The following is a 22,166-nucleotide window of genomic DNA, read 5'->3' as shown; positions in this document are numbered from 1 at the left end:
GGCTCTCCCTGGCTCTGCAGCTGGCTTGGGGCTGGGATCAGGAGGGCCTCCCACCCTGGGCTGTGCAGAGTGACTGGGCAGGGCAGAAGCCATACTCATTCATTCATTCATTCACCCACTCGGAGACAGTGATGCGTGCGTGTGTGCCGTACCACATGCTGAGTGATGCCGGGGTCCAGACCCAAGTCAGACCTGGCACTGCCCTTCCCCCAAATCTTGCAGACAGGCAAATGCAACTTAAAGCTCTTAGCACAAGAGACAAACAGAGTTCAGAGTGTAGGAGTTGACTCAGATTAGGGGAGGGAATGTTCTGGAAGGATGGCATTTTGGGGAGTTAGCCTGGCAAAGGCCATTCTAGCAGAGGGAGCACCCGAGCAAACCTGGGTGGAGAACTCAGTTAAGACGTGCCAGCCCAAGGTCGCAGGGCCTGTTTGGATTCCAGCTCCACCACTCCCTGGCTTGAGCAGCTCTGGGCAACTTCTGAGCCTCAGTTTCCTCATCTGCAAAACAGGAACATTTTCAGTACCTACTTCACCGGGTTGGTAAGAGGATTGTGCACGGCCTGTGCTTGGGCTGGGGCCTCATAGTTAGTGAGCTTCCCGATAGGTGGTAGCTGGTTTTATTTTTCAATTGCAGTTGACATTTAATATTATTTTATATTCGTTACAGGTGTACAACATAGCGGCTTATATAAGCCACTAATTATATAATCTACAAAGTGATCCCTCTGATATTTCATGTATCCACCTGACACCTATGTGGTTATTACAATACTAGGGGCCCAGTGCACAAATTTGTGCACCTTGAAAGGAACTGTGGGCCTTGGGGCTTCGGTGGTACTTGAGGCTATGGTGGGCACTTGGGTGGGTCTCAGCCCTCCCTCGCCCTCCTGCCTGGCCCCTCCCTCCACAGTCCCTTGTCTCCCCCTCTTCTATCCCTTCCCCTCCCCCGCTCTGTCTGTGGACAGCCCCACTCCCGCTGCGCTCCCACCTGGTGCTGGCCTGCTCGCACTCACTAATGGCGTGGAGCGATCGGGGCTGGTGCCAGCAGTGGGTGCGAGCAGGGCCGACGCCGTCAGCGGGTGCAAGCAGAAGCTGCTTGCCAGGATCACCTCTCAGGAGCAGGACGAGGTGGAGAAGCCCTCAGGGGTGACCAGGGCAGACTCCACTGGCATCTGCTGATGGCGCTGAGTGATTGGGACCGGCGCTGGGTGCAGGCAATGGGTGTGAACAGCAGGTCAGGCACCGGCTGCGAGTACGAGCAGGGCCGGCGTTGGCAGTGGGCGCGAGTGGCAGTTCCCGGCCGGCAGCAGGTGCAAGTGCCCCGTGGGACCGTGGTGTGCAGGAGCAAAGAATTTTCAGTAACCACCAGAGGCTTGCCCCAGTGACAGTGACTGGCGCCCCGCCTTGGTCTGGCGCCCCCACTCACCTGCTCCACCATCCTGCTGCGGCCGACACCCGCCATATTGTGCTCTGCCACCTGCTGCCAATGCCCACCATGTTCTGCATGTGCCCCCTGGTGGTCAGCACACATCATAGCGATCAGTTGTTTAGTTGTTCTGCCGTTAGGTCTATTTGCATATCAAGGTTTTATAGAGAGAGATTATTCACTATATCCCCTATGTTGTGTCTTACATCCCAGTGTCTGTTTTGTAACTACCAATTTGTACTTCTTAATCTCTTCACCTTTTTCACCCAGTTCCCAACCCCACTCTCCTCTTGCAACTATCAGTGTGTTCTCTGCATTTGAGTCTGTTTCTGTTTTATTTGTTCATTTATTTTGTTATTTAGAGTCCACATATAAGTGACATCACCTGTCTGTCTCTGATTTCTTTCACTCAGCACAATAGCTGGTAGCTATTTAATTGTGGCATATCTGGGCGGGGTGGGGTGGGGTGCGAAGATGCAAGGCCAGGGGGAAGCCAGGAGTGGGGGGGAGGGGGGGAGAGGGGGGGAGGCCAGGGCAGCGTGGGCTCCAGGGGAAAGGGCATGGACTGAATGCAGAAGCCGGTGGGAACTAGTGGGAGATATAGAAAGCCCATCTGCGTTTCCTTAAACTTTGTCCAGTAAATAGGTATCACATCTGTAATCAGAGCAAAATGAGCGTTTTCTGTAAAGGGAAGCGCCGACTCCCCTGGCATCAGTGTGGGTGCCTCGTTCTATCCCTCATCCTCCCCCTCCACTCCCTGTCCTCAGGCCTGGTTAAAGGAGAGGTCAGCTGAGAGGAGTGGCCCCACGGGATGGGCGTGGAGGGCCGGCAGGCTGTGCCTGGTCTGGGCGACGCTCCCCAGCTTCTGTAGGCGGCGTTTCTGATGGGGGATGACCGGGGGCTCAGGCTCAGAGGTCACACTGCTGGACAGCATGGCCTTTTCCTGTCTGTGGTGGAGGGAGAGGTTTGGGGTTTCCCCTCCCACCCCAATGCTGGGGGACTCCGACTGCCTTGTTGGGTAGCCACTAGGCCTGTTGTCCTGCAGTTTTGTTTTTTTTGTTGTTGTTGTTGTTCGTTTTTTTAAATATATTTTATTGAGTTTTTACAGAGAAGAAAGGAGAGGGATAGAGAGTTAGAAACATCATTGAGAGAGAGACATCAATCAGCTGCCTCCTGGACACCTCCTACTAGGGTTTGTGTCTGCAACCATGGTACATGCCCTTGACTGGAATCGAACCTGGGACCTTTAAGTCCACAGGTCGACGCTCTATCCACTGAGCCAAACCAGTCTTGGCGAGTCTTGCAGAGTTTGGCTCCTCCTTCCCTTCTCCCTCAGAATTGGGGGATCTAGGAGCCGGGAGAGGCTCAGCAAGGCCACTGACCTGTCTTAGAAGGAGCTGGAAAGCTTGGGTTCCCCCAGCCCAATCCCTCCACCGGATCAGGCAGTCACTGGAGAGCTTTCTAGGGACAGGTCAGGACTGCAGGACCCAAGAGCCCCAGGAGATTCGGAGGCTCAGTGAGGTCTTAGAATAAAGCAAGATCCTGTTCTTCTGGGTCCCCTCCCCATGTCCCAGCAGCTCCATGTCCCTGTCCCTACCTCAGCCCCCAAAAGCTCAGCCTCTGCCCAAATCCTGCATTCACCAGCTTCTGCTGCCCACGCCCCAGCAGACCCGCCCATGCAGCCACAAGCCAGTCTTTGTGGACTTGCCCTCTCACATGGGCCGTGCCAGGACGGGCTGGCTGCACTCTGCCTGCAGCTGGGGAAAGCCCCCGAGGGGCTTGGGCCCCCCTTGGCCACCATGGAGAGACGGAGCTGGCATGAACGCAACATCCTGCATTTTCAGAAATGGACTGTGGTGAAGGGCAGGCCCTGGAGAGACAGCTGCTCATGTGAGAAAGATCACTCATTCATTCACTGACTCAATAGATTCTTACTGGGTGAGACCCTGCTCTGTGTCAGGCCCCAGGCTGGGGACTTGTGGTGCTGAGACACATGACTCTTGCCCTTTTAGGGAAAAAGACTGAAAGAAAACTCCCTGCATTAGAGTCCCTTGCAGGCCCCATCCCTGGAGTTTCAGGTTCAGTAGGTCTCTGTTGGGATATGAGAACTTCTGAAAAGTGCCCCAGTGATGCTAATGTTGTTGGTATAGGGAGAAACTATGAGTGGTTTGTATTTTGTGTGTTTTCAGAACCTTCTCCAATCACTGTTTACTTTTATAAATAGAAAAATCAGTTATTTAAAACTTTAAAAAATAGTCCTGGCCGGTTTGGCTCAGTGGATAGAGCGTCGGCCTGCGGACTGAAGGGTCCCAGGTTTGATTCCGGTCAAGGGCATGTACCTGGGTTGTGGGCACATCCCCAGTAGGGGGCATGCAGGAGGCAGCTGATCCATGTTTCCCTCTCATTGATGTTCCTAACTCTCTCTCTCTCTCCCTTTCTCTCTGTCAAAAAAAAAAAAAAAAAAAAAAAATCAATAAAGTGTATTTTTAAAAAAATTAAAAATTAAATTAAAAAAAATAAACGGTCCCCCAGAATGACGGCAGTACTCTGGATGTGGCCCTCTGTTGAGGGGTGTCATCTCCCCTGATCTACATTATCCGTTAATGTAGCCCGGCCTCCTGAGCTTGCCTGTCCCCTGTACTTCCCCTGGCACATTCCCAGCCTTGGGTCTGTTCAGACCCTCACAGCCTCCTGGTCACCCGGTCCTGTCAGTGGGACTGCGAAGAGAAGAAGTGAGATGCTAGCAATAGCAGGATGGGGATTTGAACACAGCCCAGCTGGAGGCTGGTTTAGCTTGGGTTTGCCGACCGCCCTGCAGATTTTGCCGACCGGGTGCTGTTTCTCTTGTGTTTCTTTAATCTGTCAGCTGAAACGGCATGTAGACCCCTCACTTCCTCATTTCTTTAACTGGTGTGATCATTGACGGTCCCACTTCCTCCTTTCCACTTTTAGTTCTGTCCACTTGGCTTGGTGGTGGGGTGGTGAGTCTGTGAGCGTGGGGTGGGGGAGGGGGTCCTGGGGCGGTGACTGTTCCTCCGCGGCCGGTGCCGCTCAGCCCCCCCACCCCCTCCAGGAGAGAGGCCGTGGTGGCTGTGAGGACTCACCCTTCGCTGGGTGGTGGGAACAGGACCACGTCTGTTAGCGATGGGAGAGGCACATACCTGTCCCCTCTGCCTTCTCCAGAGTTTAGAACCATTTGAGAAAGAGGCCCAGGAGTCGAAGAGATGGATGTTAAAAGCTCGGTGAGCTTTCTTCCTAAGAACTGGCCTGGAGGGTAATGCTTCTCAGCCCTGCCTTTGCATTAAACCCTCCCTCCCAGCCTCGGGGCACTGGACAGCCCTCGGCAAACTCATTAGTCAGCAGAGCCAAATATCAACAGTACAACAACTGAAATTTCTTTTGAGAGCCACATTTTTAAAACTTAAACTTCTTCTAATGCCACTTCTTCAAAATAGACTTGCCCAGGCGAGTGGAAGAGCCACATTCAAGGGGCCAAAGAGCCGCATGTGGCTCTTGAGCCGCAGTTTGCTGACGATGGTGCTAGGCCTTTCCCTCGGAGGGAGCCACCCGTTTTCTTTGGGGAAAGGGAGGCTCAGGGACTGGTGAACCTCGTTCCAGGGCACCTGGCTCCTCCAGGGCCTGCAGGGCTGTGCTTTCCTTCTTGGCCACCCCCCTCCCATCGGCACCGTCCTTTCTCCGGCTCCTCGGGGATGCCTCTGGCAGGCCAGTCATCCTCCATGACTCAGTTTCCCTTTTTAGCGTACTATCTTATTTAATCTATTCGATCACTAAGAGTAGATATTATTCCGTTTGTGACTCAGTTTTCACGTTTGTTATTAGACATAAAAATCATTTATTTATTCTGCTAGGTCTTCCCACTCATTCCCTTACACCTGGTTTCACATTGGTATGTCTTTTTGAGGCTGTCTACCTACCTAGACATGCACTCACTCATTCCGTGAACGTTTGTTGGGAATTTGCAAGTTGGTAGGCCCGGTGCTGGCTGTGGAGGACACATCGGGGAGGGAGGTGGCCCTCCAGACACTTGCAGTGCCTCTGGGAGACAGACTGCTCAGTAAAGAATTGCCGATGCGCTCACCGTGACAGAGGGGAATGAGGCACCTCTGGGAGCTGCTGACAGAGTGGGCAGGAGCCGCCCTGAGGAAGGGAGGTCACCCATTCCCTGAAAGCCCAAACCCAAATCTCCACTCAGCCCTTCGAGGCCCTGCACGGCTGACCCCTGTCTGCTTCTCCAGCTTCAGCCTAGCCCCATAGCTCCTCTGGCCTCCTCGCTGTATCCTGGCACCCTGAGCTCTGCAGCCTCTGGGCCTCCGCACACACTGTTCCCGCGGCCTGGATTACTCTCCCTGGCTGTCTCTCTGCAGGGACAGATTACTCTCCTTTTTGCTTCAGCTCAGCTGTCCCTGTGCCAGAGACGGCCTTGGCAGGGCTGCCTTCCTTGTGAAGGCGCTGGGGGAGAGAGACCCTTCCTCTTTCCAGCTCCTGGGGCTGCCTGCTTTCTTTGTTAATGGCCGTCCCTCCACAGCATCTCTCTCCATCCTCTGCTTCCATGGCCACTTCGCCTTCTCCCGCTCTGCTCCCCTCGCCTCCCTCTCACAGGGACCCTGGTGATTACCTTGGGCCACCCACATAACCCAGGGACACCTCCCCGTCTTCCAACTTTATCACATTTGCAGGGCCCCTTTTGCCACGCAAGGTAACATGTTAGTAGCTTTTGGGAATTAGGACGTGGACATTTTTGGAGGGGGGCATTATCCACCACCGCACCCAGGCCCCCCAGGGGACCCAGGGGGTTGATTTCAGGCCTAGGACCAGGCTGGGTGTGGCCTGCCCTCATGCCGGGGGCCCAGTGACCGGATCGCCCCGCCTCCCTCAGGATGAGATCGAGGAGCTGCGGGCGGAGATGCTGGAGATGCGGGACGTCTACATGGAGGAGGACGTGTACCAGCTGCAGGAGCTGCGCCAGCAGCTGGACCAGGCCAGCAAGACCTGCCGCATCCTGCAGTACCGGCTGCGCAAGGCCGAGCGCCGCAGCCTCCGCGCCGCGCAGACCGGCCAGGTGGACGGCGAGCTCATCCGGGGCCTGGAGCAGGACGTCAAGGTGAGCCCGGCCCTCCCTGCGCCGCCCAGGCGCCCGCATTGGGGGCGGGACTGTGCGCCTGAGCGGGACCTTCCGGGTGTGTCCTTGGGCGAGTGGCAGCCCTTCTCTGGGCCTCAGCTTCCTCATCTGTAAAGTGGGGATCCCTGGTGAGCTGGTGGGCCACTGACCAGGGATATCCCACAGGGATATACAATGAATCCTCCTCACAGCAGCTACTGTCTGAATAGCGGCCGTGTACACACCTCAGATGTCACCCCTGCAGAAAGACTCCCCAGGTACCCTTCTCCTAGTTGTCGGTGCACAGCTCCACGGAGGTTTCTTTTTTGCACTAATTAATGGAGCGTAATGAAGGCCTGGAGTTGGATGAGGCTGGTTTAAATCTTTTTTATATATATATATGGATATATGCATATATGGATATATATTGGTTGTTTACAGAGAGGAAGAGAGAGGGATAGAGAGCTAGAAACATCGATGAGAGAGAAACATCAATCAGCTGCCTCCTGCACACCCCCTGCCGGGGATGTGCCCGCAACCAATGTACATGCCCTTGACTGGAATCGAACCTGGGACCTTTCAGTTCGCAGACCGATGCTCTATCCACTGAGCCAAACCAGTTTCGGCTGCTTTAAATCTTGACTCTCATGTGCCCTAATGTTGTGATGTTTAGCAAGTTACCTGCGTTTCAGTCTCCTCCTCTGTAAGATGGCAGCCCCTGCCTCCTAGGGATCCATGAGGTTAGTGAACTAATGTGGGTCAAAAGTCACTGTAAGCACCCCCAAACGTTAGCTGTTATTTCCTCCTGATGAGGAAAGTGCGACTCAGAGAAAGGCAGTGCGTGTCCATGGTCCTGTGACCCTCAGCGTGCATGTGGCCGAGCTCCTGCTCCTCAGCCTCCGATACCTCTGCCAGGTCCTCCCTCTGCCGCGGGGAGCAGGAGGAGGATGGATGGAGGCCAGCAGCTGGGCCTCCAGAGGACAGGTCCGCCCTGCCTGTGTGAGCCCTGGCCAGGGGCTGAGAACTTGGAGGGAGGAGGGACTGAGCTCCCTGCTCTCAGAACTCAGTCTGAGACCAGGGGGATGGAGGAACTGGGAGAAGGCTACCTGGGGAGTCTTCCTGCAGGGGTGACATCTGAGCCCGGGCCTGAGAGAGAGGGGGCATGAATCGGGGTGGAGGAGGAATACTGGAGAAAGGGACCCTGGAGGGGGAGGGGAGGTGACCAGTGACTGCCAGCCCCACTCTGTGTCTTATGTGCACAGAGGGATGATGGTAAGGAAACTGATCTCAGAAAAGTTACGACTCCGAGTCCAACGGGCACCTCTGCCTGAGAGGGCCGCTCCTGGGACAAATGGTGACCCAAATATTCACGTGCCAGGCACTGGACTGGGAGCGTGTGGGGCGAGGAAGAGCCCGGGAAACTCAGAGGAGTCTGGGTTTGGACCCAGGCAGTTGATTTCAGGCAGAGGCAGAAAGTCAGCCTTGGAGAGATGAGGAAGGGTAGAGCATCTGGGGCTGGGAGCAGGCTGGCTGGGTTGCCAGGGGCCTCTGTGGGAGGAGCCGAGAGCCGCCTGAGTGAGCACACAGCACAGCGGTGAGAGGGGGCCTCTGCAGAGTGGGCCGAGGGGCGGGAGCAGCCCCTTCTGTTGGGATTTGAATTAGCCAATCAGCATTAGCCTGGCCCCCTCCCTCCCTCCTCTCCCAGCCCCTGCAGCTGGAGCTCTGAGCTCATCGGACAGGCCTGGGCTGGATGCCTCTGGCCACTCCCTTCGCCCCATGTGCTGGGGATGCTGGGGCTGTTTGTAAGGTCCTCAAATCCTGACTTTCCTTACGTCTCCTGGGAAAGCCGATGGCCCAGGTGGGGAGGGTCCGGGGCCGCCTAGGGTGGTATCCAGGGGGACTCTGTGACTTGCTCTGCCACCTCTTTGGCCCTCACTGCCCCCACCTCTCTGGTCTTGGGGCTTCCGTTTCCCCTTCTGTTAAATGCAGGGCTTATCAGGGGTCTTCAAACTACGGCCCGCGGGCCACATGCGGCCCGCAGAGGAGTCTGATCCAGCCCGCCAGGTTTTTTGGGCAGTGAGCGCAGCCGAGGTGTTACAGTAGGAATTAGTAGTTCATATAGTCCGGCCCTCCAGCTCTCTGAGGGACCGTGATCTGGCCCCCACTTTAAAAAGTTTGAAGACCCCTGGCTTAGATCAACCGAACCTTTAGGGCTTTTGCAGCTCCAGTGCTTTTGTTGAACAGGTGGTTATTGGTGAGGTTGTCATGAATGAAACCTCAGGCCTTGATGCCCCCTTTTCCCTCCACTCCCACCCCTACCCCACCCCCAGCTCTTCATCCCCTGCCAGGCTCTCTCCCCCTCTGCTGGTCCTCACAGCTGGCAGGACCCACAGAATCGTAGTGGGAACATTGCCTGGCATGAGGAGGCCAGGGTCAGGGGCCAGAGATCTGTTGTGTGCTGTGTGGCCTTGGGAAAGCTTCTTCACATCTCTGAGCCTCCGTTTCCCCGTGTGGAAAATGGAGATAAAGCCGTGGAGATCTTTGTGAGGATAAAATGAAATAACTCGCGCAAAGAGAATGCTATGCATGCAGATTGGCTCTGGATCCTCAGCCGATGAGCACATGTCGGCCGTGGTGGTGTTGTTCGGGAGACTTTTAAGGCTCAAATGAATAGGACAAGTGGCTGGGGCAAGCGTGGGGAAGGAAAGGCCAGAATTGCAGCCGCCCCGGCTTGTTCACTATGCAGATTCTCAGGGCCCGGGGAGCCCGTGCAGAGTGTCAGGTTCCTACATCCGAGACCTTAATTTCCCCCTGGAGGGACTCCTGTGGGAGGCCCAGGACACACCAGGATAATGTTTCCTTTCTTAGAGACAGATGTTGCTGGAGAAGAAGTTCTGGCTTCGGTTTTAATTTCCTGGGTGACCCGGCAGCTGCCTCGTTCTTTTATGTGCGAAATGGGCGTGGCAAGCCCATCCTCCCAGGGTTCCTGGGAGAACTTAGTCACACGGAGCTCCTCCACTCCGATGCTGCCCTGCAGGGGACTTCCTCAGTAAGAGTTCCCATCCTCCTCCCTGAGGATTCAGAATGACCAAGACACCCTGAGGCCCATGAGCTGAGGGCAGATGGGCCAATCAGCGAGCGAGCCAGCAAGCCCGGCCGCTGCGGCCGGAGGCTGCTGGTTGCACTTGGCAGGAGCCAGGCCCCAGCGCTGTAAACAGTGACCTCATGACTGAGGGCATTTGTTTGTGCGTTGGGAATTTGCCCTGGTTTCCGGAAGCTGCAGCTGCTTGCCTCCAGAGTATCTCAGCCCCCTACCAGGGGAGGAGTTAGGAGTATCAGGAGACCGATCACATGAGACTGGCAGGTGGGGTCCTGTGAGAACCTGACAGTGTGAGCCCCCTGTTGGGCTTACTATCGGGTATTCTCATTGTCGCTATTAATGTAACGTGTTGTCTAGCTTCAGGCCAACAGCAGGGTCAGGGTAAGAGTAAGACTCTAGAGTTGACTCATCTCATTTAAAATCTCGGTCTGTAGCTCACTCAGCAGGGTGAATGAATGAGTGAATGAATGAAGTCGTGATCAGGGCAGGAGTTCATGGGATGACCTAACAGCCCAAAACTGGAGACCATAGCCAGGAGCTCAGGGCTGAACATTTCCAGCAAAATCCCTGCCATCAAACTTAAAAGGGAGGCTATGGAGTATAGGGCCTAATCAGATAAAATCCGTGTACCAAGGGAAAGCAGTACTTTTAACAATGTATTGAAAATTCTATTTTTTGAGCACCTACCGTGTTCCAGCCACCAGCCCAAGCACTGTATCATTTATTTCCCACAGTAGCGCTCATGACTAGACTAAATCAACCCCCTTTTCCTGATAACCAAACGGAGACTTTGAATGGTTAACTGACTTTTCCTGAGTCACTCAGTAAGTGCTGGAGTCAGGCTAGAATCTAGTTTTCCCATCGCAGAGTCCTGGTTCTGACAGTGAGGGGTTGCTCACTGCACTCTGTGGATGAAGGAAGCTCGGTGGCCTAGAAAGGCTGTGGGCGGATTCTCACGGGCCAGCTTCCGGCTATCTTTGGGGACCTTCAGGGAGAGAGAGAGAGAGAGAGAGAGAGAGAGAGAGAGAGAGAGAGAGAGAGAGAGAGAAAGGGGGGGGGCAGTGGGCCCCGGAGGGAGGGGAAGACCGCGCTGGATTTCCTCTGTGGCCGTTGTTTTTCCTGGCCCGCTTTGCGCACTGCCGAGGGGTCTGTGCCGAGCTGGGCCCGGGCCCAGGCAGAGGGCAGAGCCAGGGAGGGCCCTCTTCCCTTGCGGCAGGGAGGAGGCGCCGTGGTCATTTCCGAGACTGGCAGGCACGGGAGCTGGGCTGGCCACCTCACTCTTGCTGGCAAAGACATGGTACCCCTTGTGGAGGCCTGGCCACGCCAGCCCCTCAACCAAATCCCTGGGGCTCCCCCGAGCTCAGCCCACAGTAGCTTTAGGTGACCCTGAGCAAGTCACTGCACGCTAAGCCTCAGATCCCTTGTCAGTAAAATGGGGACGATATTGGGGTAAAGATGAATGAGTCTGGGACGCAGTAGGTATTCAACCAGTGGTAGTGCCCAGCCTGCTCAGGTCTGGTTGTCATTTATGAACTCAAAAGGGCCCTCCTTGTTCCCAGAGGTCTCCTCTCCTGGCCTTTCACCCCCGGCCGGCAGGGGACAGGCCAGAGGGTGTCCTCGAGGAAGCGGGTGCTGATGCTGCAGAGTCCCCGAGCCGGGCTTGGAGTTTGCAGCTCTGGTAACTCCTTGCTGCAGGGATGACTTGGACACGGGCCAGGCCTTGTCATGGGAGGCATGTTCTATAGCCCAGATGGTGGAAACAGGCCTTGGGGGTCCCACAGGGACCTCCATCCACCGAGTCCTGCCCTTCTCTGGGCTTGTTTCTCGAAGCAGCAGCCACCGTTCACCCCGCGCTCACTGTGCAGGCAGCGGGCCAGGCCTTTGTGCAGTAGCCGATTCAGACCTCCTGTTGGGCCTGTGATTACTGCACCCAGTTTGTGTTTAAGGAGACCGAGGCACAGCGTGGGGAGATGATTTGCCCAGGGTCACATGCTGGTCACTGGCAGAGAGGGGATGTGAATGGCTCCGGGGCTGCCCATCTTGCTCTGAGCTTCCTTTTTTCTTTAAAATGAATTTTTGGTGCCCGCCACAGGCTCTTGTGAGAATTGGTAAGAGGGTGGCTGGGAGAGACGTTTGGAAGCGTTAAGGAGCCCGGGGTAAATGAGAAGGCATTCATTCCTAAGGACAGGGAGGGCCTTTATGGCTTTCTGGGGGCTGAACGGTGACATAGACATATAGGAAGATGGGGCGCCTGGGTTTGGGTTTTAGTTCTACCGCTTCCTGGCTGTGTGACCCTTGGTGAGTTCCTTCACCTCCCTGTGCCTCCGTTTCCTCATCTGCCTCGCGGGGGTAAGGAGAGAAGCTGCCCGCTCTGGGGCTGCTCTGTCGCCCGGATGGGATGACCCCGGGGCATGCCCACGCTCTGCTCACCGCGTACCCTCGCTCAGGTCTCCAAGGACATCTCCGTGCGGCTGCACAAGGAGCTCGAGGTGGTGGAGAAGAAGCGGGTGCGCCTGGAGGAGGAGAACGAGGAGCTCCGGCAGCGGCTCATCGAGACCGAGCTGGCGAAGCAGGTGCTGCAGACGGAGCTGGAGCGGCCGAGAGAGGTGAGGACCCCGACCGTCCCGGTGAGGGCCCGGTGGGGGGCGGCAGGCTCGTGCCAGCCCCATCCAGCCGGTGCCCCGGCACAGTTCGGCCTCCCTGGCAGATGGTTCGTTCACTCGTTCCTCCAGCACGTTTTCTGAGCACTTGCTGTGTGCACTGTGGGCTTGGCCACAAAGGACACAGCGGGGAGTGAAAGACATTTGGTCCCCGTCTTCGGGGAGCCCACAGACGAATGAAGGAGACAGTCATGCATCACAGGACCACACAGCCATGCCCAGCCCGGGGCTGGCCCTCGGCCGTAGTTTCCTCATGCATCCAGTGGGACAGTAATGTCCCGAGGCATTGTGGGGACAGGCTGGAATAACATACGTGTACGTGTTTCAGGAGCTGCCAGGCACGGCCATTCAGTGCGGGGCTGGGCCTCTGGCCAGTGTGTGTCTGAATATGACCCCCAGACACCAGCTTCTCTGTCTTTGATCATGCCAGCCCCTCCACCTGGCATATCCTTTCTTCCTCCTGCTGTTAGGCACCATGCTGGACACTTTACCTTAACAATTCTCATAAAGGCCCAATGAGGTTACGATCTTACCCATTTTATAGATGCGGAAACAGCCCCTGAGACAGGGATGGGTGTCTTCGAGGTCACACGGGGCCCAGTGGGCTCTGCAGAAGGACGATGGGAAACCATCAGCCTAAGTGACCCCTCAGGGCTGGAATCCTCCAGACTCCAGGCGTCTGTGTTCCATGCAGCGTCTGGCTCCGGAGGCACGGCTGGGCCTCCGCTGTCTGGCTGCCCCTGAGGTTCCTAGGATCGTACATTGTCCCGGGGCACACTCCTCACCTTCTCCGAGGGCAGGCATGCCAGCATTCCAGGAGCACTGAGCTACCGCAGCCCCGAGCCGCCCTTCCACGGCCCTATTCGCAGAACGTGTTGGTGTGATGTGCCAACAGCTTCTCGGGCGCAGATGGGGCGTTTGCTGTATGGCCCTGCCCTGCTCCGGGGCTGGGTGGGAGGCCCCCTCTCTCAGGCGGCCTTCCTGCCTCCCAAGGCCTGGCCCAGAACACAGGGCATCGTCTTCACACATCTCATTGCTGCCATCCTGGGTAGTGAAAAGGGGAGACAATTTGAGAAAGTGCCTTGGAGGGCAGACTGTTCCTGTTGTGGTGGAGAGGACACTGAGGCCCAGTGAGGGATGGCAGCTTGCCCGAGTCCACCCAGCCTTTCCTTGGCAGAGATGTGGCTGAGGCTTCTAAGTCTCAGTTCTTCTTCTGTGACATCAGGATAATGACAGTACCCAGTTTACGAGATTATTCACGATTATTAATAAGATTGGGGTAACCATAATATGAACAAGTTAAAAGGAATAAGATAGTGTGGCAGTTCCTGGAAAAGTTAAACATAGATTTACCAAATAAATCAGCAATTCCACTTCTGGATATATAGCCAAGAATTGAAAGCAGGGACACAAACAGATATTTGTACCTGTGTTCATAGCAGCATTATTCACAATGGCCGTCCATGGGAAACAAACAGTGTATTCAGACAATGGAGTATTTGTCAGCCGTAAGAGGGGAGGACATTCTGATACAGGCTACTCCACGGATGAACTGTAAAGAAATGGCGGTAAGTAAAATAAGCCAGACACAAAAGGACAAATATTATTCCACATATATGAGATATTTAGGGTGCTCAGATTCATAGAGGCAGAAAGTAGAATGCTGGTTACCAGAGGCTGGAGGGAAAGGGAGTGGGGATTAGTGTTTAGTGGGTACAGAGTTTCAATTTGGAAAGACAAAAAAGTTCTGGAGATGAATGCTGGTGAATTCAGTACAATGTGAATGTACTGAATGCTACTGAATTGTGCACTTGAAAATGGCTAAAAATGTATATTTTACCACAGTAAAAAAAAAGATACAACTGTTAAAATGGTGGATTTCATATTACGTATACTTTGCCACAATAAAAATAAATAAGGTAGACCTTTGAACAGCACAGGTTTGAATGGCTCAGGCCCATTTATATATGATTTTTTTCAACAAGATACATATAACATACAGTACATGTGTTCATCAATGATTTCTGTGATTGGTAAGGCTTCTGATCCACAGGAGGCTATTAGTAGTTAAGATTTTGGGGGAGTCAAAAAATATGTGGGTTTTCACTTGCTCGGGAGCAAGTTGGTACCCCTCACCCCTTTGCTATTCAAGGGCCAACTGTAACTGGATGTATTGACATGGAACGATCATTAAGATACAGAGTACGCAGGAGATAAGTTATAGAAGTATACATTTTATGCAATCCCACTAATTATTTTTGAAAAGCCATACAAAACAAACTGGTGTTGAAGCATCTCTCTCTCACACACACACATATAGATAGATATAGATATAGATATAGATATAGATATAGATATATGCATGCAAATGCAGAACGAAAGTGTGGAGAAGAATGCAAATAAGCTCCTTTGACCCTATAAAATAAACCTGCTGCGTGGCTCGGGTGCTTGCTGCCTCTCCATCAGAGAGAATGGCGCCCACCTAGCTCCCAGCAATATGAATCTTAAAAAAAAATTTAAAAAAAATGTAGAGAACAACACACTGAACTGAAGAATTAGAAAGGGTGGGTGTAGGGTGGAGAATAATAATTTTTGCTTTTATGCTATTAGTCCTATAATTAGGATTGGTTGGTGGTTTTTTTTTTTTAGCAACAAGAATGTATTTGAATATTACCTGTGAAATTTTAAATGCAGTCAAGCATGTGGGTGCTCAAGACACACTGGTTTACTGCCTTTTTGAAGGTGATGCCAGCAAAGCTGGCCCAGCCCTCCCTGATGTGCCCCCTGGAGCCTCAGGATCTCGGCGAGGAGACGTGGCCCTGTGTTTATTTGCTGATTTGTCCCCTCCTTCCTCCCTCTGCTCCTGACACGGTTTCTATGGAGACGAGGGTCCCTTAGCAATATCAAGATCTGCCTTTGCCATCCTGACAGGTTGCTGTGGCGATGCTGTCACCTGGCTGGGAACAGGAGCCCCTGGACCGGGCTGATGTGGTTGCCATGGATATTGCTCTTCGCTCTGGGAAAGGGAGGGTGGCCAGCTCTAGCCGCTCTCTGCAGCAGCGCTGCGGTCCAGCTGGGCTGCAGTTCAAGGATCATAACACTCGCCTCTCCCTCGTCAGTAGCATTCCGCCTTCTTGTGTTACAGGAAGAAAGCCACTATCAGTGTTGACATGACTTATTATAATATAGCTGCTATGCCCGAGGGCTTGCTCTGTACCAGGCACTACCCTGAGCGTTTTATGTACATCCTCACGTGTGTGACAACTGCTCCCCGTGTGCGTGGTGTGTGTAGTGCTGTCCCATTTTATAACGTAATCTTCTTGGTAATTTTTATATTGCAGTGTAATCCACATACGCTAAAAGTCACTATTTTAAAGTGTACCGTTCTATGTTTTTAAATATAATCATAATGTTGTGCAAATCCAGAACAGTTCCACGGCCCCCAAAAGAACCCCTGTCACTGTTCGTCATCATGCCCAATTCCCCCTTCCCTCCAGCCCACAGCAACCACTAATCTACTTTCTGTCTCTGTGGACTTGCCTGTTCTGGAAATTTCACACAAAAGGAATCATGACATACGTAAGTAAGCTTTAGTGACTGGCTTCTTTCACTGAGCATGATGCTTTTAAGGTTTATCCGTGTTGTGTTGAAGCATGGGCCAGTATTTCATTCTTTTTTTATGACCGAATAACAACCCATTGTATGGATATAGCACATTTTGTCTATCCACTTATTAGTTGATGGGCATTTGGGTTATTTCTCCTTTTTTGGCTGTTATGAATAATGCTGCTATGAACTCTGTGTACAAGTTTTTGTATGAGTATATGTTTTCAGTTCTCTTGGGTATATACCCAGGAGCAGACTTGATGTATACAGACAGGACTGGGTGGGGGGTGGGGGTGGGGAACAAGGCTCTCTGCTTCCCAAAGCCACACGTACTCTCGCTGTGATGCCCCTGCCCTCTTACCCCACCCAGGGGCCTTGCCAGGACTCTGCTGTGTCCTCAGAACCTCCAAAGAGGCGCTCATCCCACGGAGTACCCCCAGCTGGCACAGGCTCCTGTGCCCAATCCCACTCTGATGGGGTAGGAAGGGCGCTGACCCCGGGGTCCGATTACCTGGGTTCAAATCTCAGCTCTCCTGGCATTGCCATGGGGTGCAGCCTAGCTCTGGCCTGTGTGCTACGCGGCGAACATGAACGTGGAGTCACCGGGGCCTGAGTTTGAATTCTGACGTTGTCACTTATTTGCAAATAACTGCAATGCTGGGCCAAGGATGTAACTGTCCGTTTATAAAATAGGAATGTCAGTCCCTCCTCAGAGGTGTTGGTGAGGATCAATGGAGACAAGCAGATAAAGCCCCAAGCAGGGACTGGGGACTCGGTAAACATCCATCGCCGTGATCGCGACCCACGGGGTAATGTCTGGAGAGGCCTTGACCTTCGGTCAGCGTGTTCCTGCGTCTCTGGAAGGAGCCCTGCGTGCCTGACTGCGAGCTGCCCGTGGGAGGAGGGGCGGCATTGCCAACCAACGCCACCCGTTGGCAGCATCTGTCCCAGCGACTTTTGATTTGGGGCTCATGCCTACACCCCTGTTTGCACCAGTGGTCTCTCCAGCCAGCGGCTTCGGCCGCTCGGGGTGAAGAATGCCTCAGTCTCCGAGAGGTACCCCCACCTCAGGCGCCCCCCCCCCCTTCAGAATAAATTTTGTGCACACAGCCCAGTCTGTGTTTTCAGCGAGACCTTTCCAAACATCCCCTCCAAGTTTGGTGAAAACCTACCCAGCTGTTTTGGCTGAAGGCTCGTTTTATTCCTTGAAGGTTGGTCTTTGTTCCCTGGCAGCACGGGAGCCTGGGGGGTGTGAGAGGGCAGGGGGCCCCTCCGGCCCTGGGCTCGGGCTGCGGCTGTGTGGGCTGGAGGGCGGAGACACGCTCTGCTAGTCTCCGGCAGGACAAGGGAGAGCACAGCTCGTGCTTCTGAGAGCCGTTGCCGCACCAGGAACATGGAGAGGCACCGCCTGGCTGCTCAGAGGCGGCCGCCTGCGGTGCTGGTGGGTGGAGAGAGTGCTCTCGGGGTCTGGCAGTGGGACCGGCATTCCTGTTAGTACCCAAGCTCTGCCCTGTTCACCCTCCCAAGGCTCAGGGCCAGAACATCGGCCCCTGGGGGCGCCCCCGTGGGGCTCCGAGAGGCCCTGGCTCCTGGAGGGACACCACAGCCCCCCAGGCTGCCCGGCCCGCTGCCGCCCTGCAGAGGGGAGGGAGGCTGTGCTCTGAGTCTGCCTTGTTTTCCCTCCGGGGCCGCCGAGCCGTGTGAGCGCCCACGTGGCTTAGGTGGGATGGGGAAGGGGCAGTCCAACAGGCAAAGGCTGGGACAGCTTTGGCCCTGAAAGGGTTTGCCGCCTCGGCCCTTCTGATCAGCCCGCTGCCCGTACCGTCTGGTGAGGTTCCAGCCACTCAGAGCCCCCTGTCTGCCTGCTGGAAGGCGTTGAGTGACTTTTCTTGGGGAAAGTACGTTTTGAAAACGTTTTACTATGAATTTTTCCCCTCCGCCCAACAGGTAAAATACGCTTAGTAGAGAAAGACAGGAAGATACAACCATGTAAGGATAAAAATTTCACCTGTAATTCAATATTCAGAGAAATTACTCTCATTACCAGATTACTGTTCGGGTGAGAGATATATGTATTCCCAATATTGTTTCTTCTGCTCATACGCACACAGACATTGAAATGTATATGTATAAATGCATTTTTTAAAAAATATATTTTTACTAATTTCAGAGAGGAAGGGAGACGGGGAGAGAGAGAGAGAGAAACATCAATGATGAGATTCACTGATCGGCTGCCTCCCCCCCCCCCCCCCACCGGAGATTGAGCTTGCACCCGGGCGTGTGCCCTTGACCTGACAACCTGGGACCCTTCCGTCTGCAGGTCTACGTTCTATCCACTGAGCCAAACTGGCTAGGGCTGTATATGTGAATTTTTAAATTAAAAAGGTAATAGGAGCTCAGTGAAGCGAAGCTAGCGTTACAGAAACACACACAGGCGTGCCTGGCCTACCTGAGGCAGAGGCGGGTTCTGGCTGCTCCGGTTGCCTTGGGCGAGAGAACTGGTGAGGGGTTCGCTGCATCCCCTCCTGTGCTTTTTGAAGTTTGAATGCATCACCCAAAAAGGTAACAGAAGTAACCACAGCCACACAGAAAAGGAAGGAAGAAATCCTCCCCTCGCCACCTCCCTCAGTTCTCTCCTGATTCAAAAGAGCAGTTTAATTTATATCTTTAAAAAAGAAAAAGATGGAATTATAGTATATGCACAGTTTCTTTAGTATACAAAATAATGTAGCACGAACACAGACTGTTGTTTTAAAATGCTGGGTGCTTTGGGGTTTTCTTCTGCCTGAGGTGCTTATTATAAAAGTCAAAGATCACAGAGTCAAGTGCACAGAGGAAGGAAAGGAAGTCTGAAAGAGCACCTTCTATTTCAGTGTCTTAAACACAGAGTCAGAGGCCAGGAAAGCGCTCCAGCGGCCGTGGGCACCCTCGGGTTGGGTAGGAGAATGGGTGGGGACTTCTCTGGCAGCATGCCAGGGGTCCTCAAACTTTTTAAAGTGGGGGCCAGATCACGGTCCCTCAGAGAGCTGGAGGGCCGGACTATATGAACTACTAATTCCTACTGTAACACCTCGGCTGCGCTCACTGCCCAAAAAACCTGGCGGGCCGGATCAGACTCCTCTGCGGGCCGCATGTGGCCCGCGGGCCGTAGTTTGAAGACCCCTGGTATAGACTGACAGTGAGATTCTATTTTTGTATGTTAACTTTAAAAACAAAAAAAACAAAAATGCCGGAAGACTATGTCCTCCCCCCAAGAAAATCCCCCCCCCAAAAAAAAAAAACCAAACAAACAAAAAAACACACCAAAAACATGGGGGAACAAAAGTGCAAAATGCAAGTTTTCTATGTCCTCATTATTTTTTTTTAATACATTTTATTGATTTTGTATAGAGAGGAAGGGAGAGAGACAGCTAGAAACATCGATGAGAGAGAGTCATCAGCCAGCTGCCTCCTGCACAACCCCCACCGGGGATATGCCCGCAATCAAGATACATGCCCTTGACCGGAATCGAACCCGGGACCTTTCGGTCCCCAAACCAACGCTCTATCCATTAAGCCAAACCAGTCTCGGCTATGTCCTCATTATTAATGGCCTCAGTATATTCTTCAGACTGCCCCCCCCCCCATGTGGGTGCACACATACATGTATATTGTACATCTTATTTTTATAACAATGATAACATGCTTTCTTTTTTTTTAAATAACAGCTTTATTGAGACATAATTTATATGCCATAAAAGTTGGCCTTTTAGTATACAGTTAGAACTTAAAGTATGCAGTTCTGTGGTTTGAGGAAGATTCGGAGCTGGACAACCATCACCACTCTCTGATTCCATAGCGTTTCCATTACCCAGACAGATAGCCCGCACCCAGCACAGTCCCTCCCTGTTCCCCACTGGCAGCCACTCATCTGTCGACCCGCTGCCTACTGAACATTTCACGTAAATGGAATCACAAGCTATGTAGCCTTTTGTAACTGGCTCCTGTCAGTTGGCGTGATGTTTTCAAGGTACATACGTGTGGTAGCCTATCGTTTCTTCCTGTGGTTGAACAATATCCCCTTGTGTGGATGTGCCACATGCTTATCCTTCATTGGTTGGTGGACACTTGGGTTGTAGGTTTTGTTTAGCAGCTTCTTTCTTTGCTTTACAAGGCGTCTTTACCACGTCAGTGAATCTCACTGTCTCTCCATCCTTCTTAATAGCTCTAGGCCTTACGTTACCTCATTCCTTTGTGAGTGTGATGGTTGGGACCTCAGGGTGCCTTTGGAGACCCCCGGCTCCTCTTCCTGTCACCTGCTTTCCTCCTCCGGGGAGTCCGCAGTGCTGGAGGAGGTTCTGGTCCCCGAATCCATGGCCCAGTTTTATAGATGTTATATCAGAGCTTCTGGGAGAGGAAGGGGCTCACCCAGGATCACAAAGGCAGAGTTGTGGGATTCCCAGAGGTCAGCTTCCTGCTGAAGTCACAGCCCCTCCCACTTGTTGATAAGCAAGCTCAGATGCTCAACCTAGCACCCTCTCTTCAACCACTCTGCATGGGACTCTACCTCGGAGCAACCCTTCCTGGGCCCCATTTGTGAAGTGTGTGTGTGTGCGGGGGGGGGGGGGGAGACTGTTTGTGGAGGGACTTGCTTTGTGGCTCTCACCCCACAAAACGAGTCTTGGTACCCAGCCTTGGTACCCAGCATCTGAAATATCAGCCTCTGCAGATCTGCCTCATTTGCATTTTAAAAGGTGTCCGGGATTTGGTTGGACGTGGAGATACACTCAGGAGCCCATCTGGAGTTCACCTCCCTGGCTCCGTGGTTTCTTTCTCCCTGGGCTGCACATTAGAATCGCTTGGGAAGCTATTTTAAAATACTGATGCCTGCGACGTACCCTGGGCCCAAAGTACCAGAATCTCTGGGGGTGGGCCCTTGGGCATTGTTGCTTTTTTTCTTTTCTTTTTCTTTTTTCTTTTTTCTTTACGTTCCCTGGGTGATTCTCATGCACACCCAGATTTCGAACCACCGTGCTACCTCCTCCAGGAAGGCCCGTTTTCTCCGCCCCAGGCCTTGGAACTAGATCTAGAGCTATTTCCAGAACCGGTCCCAGGTCAGCTGTGATGTGCTGCGGGGCCTCGCTCTCACCTTCGGTAAAGGGAGGGCTCGGCTTAGAGCAGTAGCTCTCCCCGTCGTGTATCCAAACCACACGAGAGCATTCTCACAAAACACCTGCCCAACCCGGAAAGTCGGAAGCAGCCTCAGTGAACCATTTGGCTTCGCAGGAAGACGTGCTCGGTGGGGTCGTGAATCCAACTGAATGACTCTTAAACACGGAGAAGCTTCCGTAATGATTATTGTACCCTTTCCCCCTCGAGACCCCCCGGGCGAGCGCTGTTTCACGTTCTCGCCGTAGACGTACGTATAAGCCTTCCGTTTCTCTGTAGCCTCAGTAGAAGGCATTGCGAAATGTTAGGATTTCTGCCCATCCGGTAGGTGAGAAATGGTATCTCAGTGTAGTTTGAGCTTGCATTTCCCTATTGAGCAGCGTTAAGCACCTTCCTATGCTTAGGAGCCACTGAGAACTGTCTTTCACGTCACCACCTCCTTTTTCTGTAGGTTTGTTGGCTATTTTAATTCTCTTATTTTGTGAAGCTCTTTGCCTATTTAGGATATTGACCCTCTGTCAGTGTTATGAATTGCAAATATTTTCCCCAGTTCGTCATTTATATTTTTACTTAAGATATCTTTGCTTAAGATATGTTATTTTTCCATGTCCATTCTGCTTATCTGATCAAATGTATCAGTTTTCTCACCCTATCACTTCTGTATTTTTGAGTCATGACTATGTGTTACAGTCTTATTATCCTTTCATCTGCATGCAGACTTTTACAATATTTTAAAAATTATATTTTATTGGTTTTTTTGCAGAGAAGAAGGGAGAGGGAGAGAGAGTTTAGAAACATCAATAAGAGAGAAACATCGATGAGCTGCCTCCTGCACACCCCCTACTGGGGATATGCCCGCAACCAAGGGTACATGCCCTTGACCTGAATCGAACCTGGGACCCTTCAGTCTACAGGCCGATGCGCTATCCACTGAGCAACACCGGCCAGGGCCAGACTTTTACAATCTAAATCGAGATCGGTCCCTCATCATTTCCAAGGCTCCTGTGGATTATGATTTGTTGCACCCATATTCATTCATTCTGAGTTAAAATCCCACTGGCATGCCAGTTCCATGAGGACAGGGTTTCCTCTGAGGTGGAGCTTT

At 53.0% G+C, this 22,166-nt stretch overlaps 1 protein-coding gene across 2 annotated transcripts in view; it reads left to right on the top strand.

The window, feature by feature from the left end:
- Positions 1-22,166, top strand: part of MTCL2 (microtubule crosslinking factor 2) — a 59,189-nt gene that overhangs the window by 13,060 nt on the left and 23,963 nt on the right. For both annotated transcript variants that reach the window (XM_084888620.1, XM_084888619.1), the window contains exons 2-3: positions 6,326-6,550; positions 12,095-12,253. In XM_084888620.1, the coding sequence (XP_084744746.1) occupies positions 6,326-6,550; positions 12,095-12,253 (384 nt within the window). The remainder of the gene's footprint in view (positions 1-6,325; positions 6,551-12,094; positions 12,254-22,166) is intronic.

The sequence above is a fragment of the Pipistrellus hanaki genome (assembly GCF_964339955.1).
Source record: "Pipistrellus hanaki genome assembly, chromosome: 6".
In the NCBI taxonomy this organism is placed as follows: Eukaryota; Metazoa; Chordata; class Mammalia; order Chiroptera; family Vespertilionidae; genus Pipistrellus; species Pipistrellus hanaki.
This window is presented reverse-complemented; position numbering and strand designations above follow the sequence as displayed.